At 41.5% G+C, this 8857-nt stretch overlaps 1 protein-coding gene across 1 annotated transcript in view; it reads left to right on the top strand.

Moving 5' to 3' along the window:
- The first annotated feature begins 217 nt into the window (after window positions 1-217).
- The window catches only part of PDHX (pyruvate dehydrogenase complex component X), a 44039-nt gene continuing 35399 nt past the window's right edge, over window positions 218-8857 (top strand). Inside the window, exon 1 of the mRNA XM_084895513.1 lies at window positions 218-436. Within this exon, the coding sequence (XP_084751639.1) occupies window positions 277-436 (160 nt within the window). The 5' untranslated portion in view covers window positions 218-276. The remainder of the gene's footprint in view (window positions 437-8857) is intronic.

The following is an 8857-nucleotide window of genomic DNA, read 5'->3' as shown; positions in this document are numbered from 1 at the left end:
CCCAGGGGCGGGGCGGACCAGTTGAGGGGCGGGGCTGGGAGAGGGCCTCGCTGACTGGGTAGCCTGCAGCGCTGCAACCTGAACGGGGGCGGGGCCAGCGAGGCTGGGGGCGGGGCTGAGAAGCTTTAACCGAGACTCAAGGGCACAGCTGGTACATAGGGGGCGTGGCTAGTACTTAGGGGGCGTGGTTAGTCGGGTGAGGGCAGGGCCTGGGAGGGGCTTGATGACAGAGGGATCAGGCAGTGCGGCGGGGAGCCTGTGAGAAAGGCCGGAAAGATGGCGGCCTCCTGGAGGCTAGGCTGTGACCTGCGGATGCTGCGCTCTCTCCTGGGCTTCGGCGGCCGGCGAGGCCTGGGGCTGGTGAAGGGGGCTGCTGGGTGGCCTGCCGGCGGCGGAGCTGGCTGGAGATGGCTTCACGGCACGCAGTGGCTGCGGGGTGAGTGGTCGCGGCTCGCTCGGCTTCTCTGCGGAACTGGACACCCTGGGCCTGGGTCAGGCAAAGGGCTGTTTCCTGGAGGGCCTGCCTTTGGCTGTGGACGTACTCGGGCTCTCGGTTCCCTGGGCCTTTTTCCTCGGGAAGGGGTCTGCTGACGTGGCCGCCTGATGAGCGCATGCCCCGAAGGGCAGCCTTTGGGAGCTGGGGGAACTTGACTGTCTGTGGCCCCTGGTTGATATGGCTTCTCTTGACCTTGCCTTGGAATTTGGGTTGGTTTGTTGTTGGTTTTTGAAAGGCGCGAAGATAAGTCCTAAACGCCCTTCTCTCCGGCCCCCTTCCCAGTCACGTCTCAAGTTCCTTTAGGGTTGTCTGGCATCCGGGTCCGGGAGAAGCTGCCTAAGATTGTTTCAATTCAGAAAGCTATCAATACTTTGAGCTGTTATTCTTTCTTTTGGCCTTTCTGTAGTGGGAGGTCTTTTCCACCCGGTGTGCTGGTAAAGGACTTAATTCCTAAATGCCTCCGGCGTCCCAGACAGGCCTGGCAAGGCATGAGCATGAAAGAGTGAAAAATTAGGAGGGGAAATCATTTCATGAAGTTTACTATAGGAAATCGGCATTTAGTAATGATAATCGATATAAGTAACAATTCTTCCGGTACTTAACAGTATATACATAGGGCATTATTATTATTACTTTTTTACACGTGGGAGGGGCGGGGTCATAGAACTAACATTTTTTTAATGCGACGCATTACCTGCCAGTGATCATTCTGGCACTACACAGAATGAATTTTAATCTGAAAAATTAGGTGCAGTAGATATTTGCCTGCATTCTGGGCTACCCGAGGCTCAGGGGGAGGGGAAAAAAAAAAAAAAAGAAGTTACACCAAGCGACACGGTAAGATGAGTGCACTGGGATTTCTAAGGATTTGGTGATGGGAACAGTTTATTTCAGTTTCTTCCCTTAATGATTCATAAAATACTCTGAACAATGTGTTGTTTTTCAACTGTGTCTAGACTTTTCTTTCCTACCAGTTTATTAATTATTGAACTTTTCCTACACCCCCCAGAGAGCTGCCTGCGGTTAGAGGAGTTTTGATGTTTTGGGTTGGTGTTTGTTGGGCTACACTTTGAGACTCACTGCCTTAGAAAATCATGGAATAGTAAAAGCCCCGTGTTGGAAATAATCTGGGAAGAGTGTTCTTAACCTTGTTTGTAAAACAGATCCTTTTGAGAATATTTGGATGCTCTCAGTGGTTCTTAACGTTTTTAATGCCGCGACCCTTTCATACAGTTCCTCATGTTGTGGTGACCCCCAGCCATAAAGTTGCCACTTCATAACTGTAATTTTGCTACTGTTTATGAATCGTTATGTAAATATCTGTATTTTCTGATGGTCTTAGGTTGAGAACCACTAGCAGGGTTGCCTACGACCATCAGCAAACACAGATATTTACATTACGCTTCATAACAGTAGCAAAATTACAGTTATCAAGTGGCAATGAAAACAATTTTATACATGAGGAATTGTATTAAAGGGTCGCGGCATTAGGAAGGTTGAGAACCACTGCTCTAGATCTTCTCCACAGAGAAAGGGGCATGTGTTCATGCAGGTTCAGAGGGGTTCCTCAAACCGGGTTGAAGGACCCATGCGTTTAGAAACGCACTTAGGCAATCCTTATCTGATGTAGGGTGGCATTTCACCCTGCCCCCTCCGTGGTCCCCACACCATGAACACTAACGGCTGGAGCATCATCTGCAAGGAAGCTGTATTAGTTTCCTAGTGCCTCCCTGTTTCACATATAAAGACCCTTGTGGTTATATTGTGTCCGTGTGCGTAATAATAGGATGCTTTCCCCATGTCAAGGTCAGCTGTTGAGCAACTCGAATTCCTTCTTAAACCTTAATTCGCCCTTGCTATGTAACATAACATATTCACAGGTACTGGGTGTTAGGACCTGGCCATCTTTTATGGGGTGGCAGCGAAGCGGGGCTGTGGGCACCACAGAAGCTGATTGTGTTGTTGGGTAGCTACACGTTATTTGAAAGTTTTGGATTTTTTTTCTAATGCTGAGCCAAACTTTGTCTCCTACCTTTTCACCTACATGCTTTTGTTCTGCCTGGCTCCTGGAGCTGCAGCCCTAAATTCTGTTCTAGACCTTATCCTTAAGGTGTGTACAGTCTTCTTGGGGAAATAAAGGATAATGGCATGATTTCACTAGTGTGCGTAGTGAGCTCTGAGAGGTAAGCTGAAGATAATAAGGGAGTACATAAGGCTTCCTGCAGGTGGCAGCCCTCCCAGGCTAAAAGAACAGCTGATGCAAAGGCCCCAACGTCAGATGTGTGTTTACATATGTGACATAGCATCTGTAGACATGTTTTCAAAATAGTCTAGGCAGTTAATTTTGAAGTTTCCATTGCTGCCCTTTTAGACTGAATGGCATGGTTTTGAATTTAATTAATAACTAAGATTTAATAATATTGGTTTTAAGTTCTTTCTGAGGAATAACCTGTATTTAAAATAACATGAGGAGAAAAATGAATGAGGCCCAACCTTTGTAGTGCTTTTGCCTAATATATAGCTACAGGCCTTGCATATTTTGGATGTTAAATAAACATCTAGGGAAACTAAAAATCTGAAAAGTTATAAAAGGATGCAGAGGTCCACGCTATGATTGCAAATTGGCAGCCGGTGAACTGACCTATATTGTTTTAGAAGAAAATTAAACTTATTGACAATGTTTAAAAACTAGAGACTTTGCCCTCGCTGGTTTCTCCATGGTTAGGGCATCACCCTGGGACTGAAGAGTTGAGGGTTCAATTCCGGTCAAGGGCATGTATTAATACCTTGATTGCAGGGTTCATTCCCAGCCCTGGTCAGGACTGGGGTCAGAGGCAACAAATTCATGTGTCTCTCTCACCTGGATGTTTCTCTCTCTGTATCTCTCCCCCCTCCCTCCCACCCTTTCTAAAAATCAATGGCAGAAAAAATATCCTTGGGTGAGGATTAATCCACAGTAAATAGATAGATAGATAGATAGATAGATAGATAGACAGACAAATAAAATTTTTACATAAAAATATAGATTTTTGTATTTTCTTGAAAATTTAATTTTAGGGTCAATATGGTGACAATTAGTTAAAACTGAGTAACGATTGTTCTCTTTAGGTAGGAAATCACTTTCTAGTTTACCACTTTCCACTATTACTTCCCAGCCAGCAAGGCTGTATGTGCCTTGGTTTATGTCATCACCTCTAGTTGTCATTTTTTTCTTGTATCTTTATCTGCTGTAGAAAGCAGACGACAAAAGATAGACCAGGAAAAGTGGCAGAGGTCAGATAATGTGTGTATATAATGGAAAAGAGTTCCATTATAGAAAAAACAAACAGCCGAAGCCGGTTTGGCTCAGTGGTAGAGTGTCGGTCTGCGGACTGAAAGGTCCCAGGTTCGATTCCGGTCAAGGGCATGTACATTGGTTGCGGGCACATCCCCAGTAGGGGGTGCGCAAGAGGCAGCTGGTCGATGTTTCTCTCTCATCGACGTTTCTAGCTCTCTATCTCTCTCCCTTCCTCTCTGTACAAAATCAATAAAATATATTTAAAAAAAAAAAAAAAAAAAAAAAACCTTAGATGTTGCTAGCCCCTTTCTTTCACCTGATTATTCCCTGCAGGCATCTGAGTTTTTGATAGCAGTTCAGTGACAGGCAGACTTTTTGGTAAGAGTTGATGGTACAGTATTTTTGCCAAAGCATGGATACCATTTTAGGCCTAATCCTTATTAAGTGCTTCTATGCTAATACTGATAAGACTGATACTATTCTTTGAATTCTTTTAACTGTGGCAATAAACAGAATAGCCGAAGTAAAAATAAGATTTCTTATGTGGATACAGTAGCACATATATGAAGTGCTGCTGGGCCATGGGGAACTGGGATGATTTCATCCATTTCTTCTATGGCTCCCATTGTCTGACTTTCTCTCTCTGGTTTACTTTGTTTTTCTTCATAAACTTGCCAATCTGTTTACTCATAGCTTTTCTTTCTTTATAATGTCAGCTTGTGTTGCCTTAATGCTGATTGAGGCCCTATGCCCCATGATCTTTCAGTTTAGTTTAAGTGGGCACTACCTCCTCGATCTAGTTCCAGATTCCCTGGAGTTAAGCTGTTGACTCATTGTAGGTCAGTCATTCCCAGGGCACATAGGGCAGATTCTTTCAAAGGCTGTGATTTGGACATTTTCTTTTCAAAAAGGAAGGATGTGTTGGGAATCACTGATTGGCATGTCTGTTACTATGACAGGTAGATTAAAGTAGAACAGTAGTGAAGTGCTTCTTAATTTTGATGGTTTCTAGAGTAAGTAATGGCTAAGTATGATCACCTAAGCAAAGCAAACTAGGCTAGTCAGTAGTTTAGAGATGCACCTTTTTTCCTTGACCTTGTAGGTTTGTGTTTTAAAATAACAAAAACGAAAGTACACTTTTTTTTAGATGTTAGATAAGTTTGGGGAGAAAGTGAAATTAGATAAATTTGTTGCAGAAAGTTAATAATCTATATAATAAAAGCATAATATGCTAAGTGTCTGGTCGACTGTTCAACCAATCAAAGTGTAATATGCTAATGCAGTGGTCGGCAAATTCATTAGTTAACAGAGCCAAATATCAACAGTACAATGATTTAAAAATAAAATGAAATTTCTTTTGAGAGCTGAAAACCGACTTTTACACATGGGCCACGAAGTTTTAATCGCACTGTACATGCATGCCCGCACATGGTATTTTGTGGAAGAGCCACACTCAAGGGGCCAAAGAGCTGCATGTGGCTCTCAAGCTGCAGTTGGCTGACCATTGTGCTATTGATATGCTAAGGCCACTCAACCGCTCCATATGACGTTCACTGACCACCAGGGAGCAGACACTCCAATCGATAGGTTAGCTTGCTGCTAGGGTCTGGCCAATTGGGATTGAGCTAGACAGGCCGGACATGCCTGGAGCTCTCCTGCGGTCCCTCTCTGGCTGGCCAACCTCCCAGGTCCCTCCCCAGCCCCGATCATGCACTGATGGGGGGTCCCTCGGCCTGTCCCAGAGGCCAAGCCGAGGGATTCCCACTGGTGCACTAATTTATGCAATGGGCCTCTAGTGTAAGCTATAAAAAACAAAGGTAATGAAAACGATTTAAAATAATATCACCAACTAGAGATAACTACTCTGGTCATTTAGGAGTATATCCTTTCAAAGTCTTTTTGTACAAGCTGAGCTGGTAGTAGAAATTAGATTATGCTATATATACTGTTTGGGGCATTTCTTACATGTTTTTATACCATACCAAGACTTGTAAATGCTATTTTCCTCTGGACTGTTATGCATACATTTTCTGATGTCATCCATTGATATTTTGTGTACCTACTAGAGGCCCGGTGCACAAAATTTATGCATGGGAGGGGGGGTGTCCCTCAGCCCAGCCTGCATCCTCTCCAATCTGGGACCCCTCGAGGGATGTCCAACTGCCTATTAAGGCCTGATCCAGTCGGACATCCCTCTCACAATCCAGGACTGCTAGCTCCCAACTGCTCGCCTGCCTGCCTTCCTGATTGCCCCTAATCACTTCTGCCTGCCAGCCTGATCACCCCCTAACCATTCCCCTGCCAGCCTGTTTGCCCCCAACTTCCATCCTCTGCCCGCCTGGTCACCCCTAACTGCCCTCCCTTGCAGGCCTGGTTCCTCCCAACTGCCCTCCCCAGCTGGCCATCTTGTGGTGGCCATCTTCTGTCCACATGGTGGCAGCCATCTTTGACCACATGGGGGCAGCAATCTTGTGTGTTGGACTGATGGTCAATCTGCATATTACTCTTTTATTAGATAGGATACTTCATTCTGCTTTATTTTATTCAGCCTGCAGGTGGCAGAATTGTTTTCTTTGAATGGAAGTTTTAAAGGTTCAGTTAAACTTAATGAGTTCTTGCCTTGAAAAGAGAGGTAATTAAGTGAGCACTATCTCTCCCTAAGAAAGTACTGGGTAATTTCCTTCTTTATTGGTCTATCTGCATTTCATGATTTTTGTGTTTGTATTCTAGTGGCATAAATGGGCCAGAATAACTCCTGTACCATGTGCAAACTGCTGGGATTTGTTCATGTTAGCCATAAAGCAATTTGATCTACATGTGTATGCTTATATTTTTTTTTTTTTTTTTTTAATCTTGAGAACTTTTAGAACTGATCTATTATAGATCCTCAATTTAAAGCTTTGGTATAATTGATTTTGCCTGAAGTAGAAATGTTTTGCTTTTAGGGCAAAAGAAATACTTTAAGGAATAAGAAGCTAGAATTATATCAGTGTACTATATTTGATGTGGAAGGGAGAATTGTGCTGTAGAGAGATTAGAAGAGCAAATTTGAAGAAATGTAAGAATTGCTTAGGGAAACAGCTATAACAATTCAGTGATTGAAAGATTGCTTGTGTGCCTGATGTGGCAGGTAAAGCAGCAATATGCAAAGCAAAAAAAATAAATAAATAATTATTGTGTCATTCATTTGATGAAAAAGAAAAAAGATTAAGACAGTTTGAATGACTTGTGAGACGCTACTTTTAAATCAGCATGTAGCCCTGCTGGTGTGGCTCAGTAGTTGAGTGTTGTCCCAAGAACCAAGAGTCACCAGTTCCATTCCAGGAGAGGATGCATGCCCGGGTTGTAAGCTCAATCCCAGTAGGGGGCGTGCAGGAGACAGACAATCGATGTTTCCCTCTCCTTTCTCTCTCCAAAAATCAATGGAAATATATTTTTAAAATTTTAAAATCAAACCAAATCAAAATATATATTTAATTTACATATAAACTGGAAATGTACATTACTGTAGTCATTTTGAATATTTTTTAACTTGCTACAGAAGGACAGACTTTATTAGCCATTAGTGTAGTTTGTTAGCTCGATAGAAAGGGATAGAACACTAAAATGACTTAAACAGGATTAAATTCTAACAAAAAATATGGAGTGTTTTTTTAAAGCTAATTGTGGTGTTTTTGTAAAGTTAATTGTGAAATAGCCTGAATGACCAGCAGAAGTTGGGGAGACCACACTTCCTTTATTTTTACCCAGAAGTGTGCCCAGTTTTTCATAGAAAATATAACTTGGTGCACATTTCCAAGCGTCCTCAATTTGACAGGAGAAAAGTAGAATGTATTGCGTACTGGAATGAAAAGGGAAGCTATTTAATTTCTAGTGAAATTAAACAATATTAGGTATAGGTTAAAATTCTGAGAGGTCTAGAAAAGCCCACACTATCTCAGTGGAATTTATGGCAACCACAAAGGGCGGATATTAATTATGTGCAGCTCTGTCACTCAAAGCTGATATTAATGCTTGTATAATTACTTTTCCACTGGAAAAATACATTTGAAAAAGATGTGTATAATGTTCCAGTTGAAAGAGGATATATATTAGAGTGAAATATGTACCATTATTAATAAATTAATCCTTATGTTTGAAATTATTTTCCAGCATGACAGTTTGAGGATAGATTGGTTAGATTAATCACAAAATACAAATGGGGGAGGGGGGAGATATATATATATATATAATACTTTAAGCACTTGGAGAATTTTTTTAAAAAAGTAAATACATTGCACATTTTACCTGCCATAAGTAAGCCAGTGTAATCAATCAAAAGATATTACTGAATAATGGAGATGTCTAAAATGACTGTCTATGTTTTTTGTCACCTTCATTTCAGAATAAGGGTAGTGATTTATTACACAATTTTTATTTTTTATTGTTATTATTCAGAGAAGCAATTTCAATTCATCCATGGAGGCTGGCTGTATTAGGAATGATTACATTCTTTTTATTTTAAAATATGGGCAATTCTGCAGCTTTTGATGTGGTAATTTTGAAAACAATAATAAATGCAGAAATTTTATAATATAGTCCTTAATGTCAGGAATAATGGAAATGTGAAGGGCTGTTAGGTGAGAGATTATAATGGCATAAAGAATCATAAATATGAATTGTATCATGGCAGCTAGAACCAAAATGTAAAAATATTGAAGACAGACTTTGTTTTGAGAGAAGTGATTTAGTGTTTGTCATAAATTGGAATCTGGACTTAGAAGCAATGAGGTCCATTTATTTTGCTTCTTTGAAGTGGAACTCTATTTTATATAAATTTAATATGCATGTGCCTATGAAATATTCTCTCATAATGCCAGCCTTGATCTTTTTCTTAGAAGCAACAAACTGGGATTTGTTTTAAGCTGTGTCTTTCAAGGCTGGCCTCTTATCATGGTGCTATTAGATTGTAGGATTTTTTCATATTAGTTTCCTTTTTCAAAACCCAGTTCTCAAAAACTAAATGCTCAGGCTTAGGCTGGCTGAACATCCTGTGGGCAAATGTGCTTGATTGTTTTTCATTAAGCGATGCAAACATTTTCATT

The sequence above is a fragment of the Pipistrellus hanaki genome, assembly GCF_964339955.1.
Source record: "Pipistrellus hanaki genome assembly, chromosome: 9".
NCBI lineage: Eukaryota > Metazoa > Chordata > Mammalia > Chiroptera > Vespertilionidae > Pipistrellus > Pipistrellus hanaki.
Note: the sequence above shows the minus strand (reverse complement) of the source record. Positions and strands in the feature narration are given on the sequence as shown.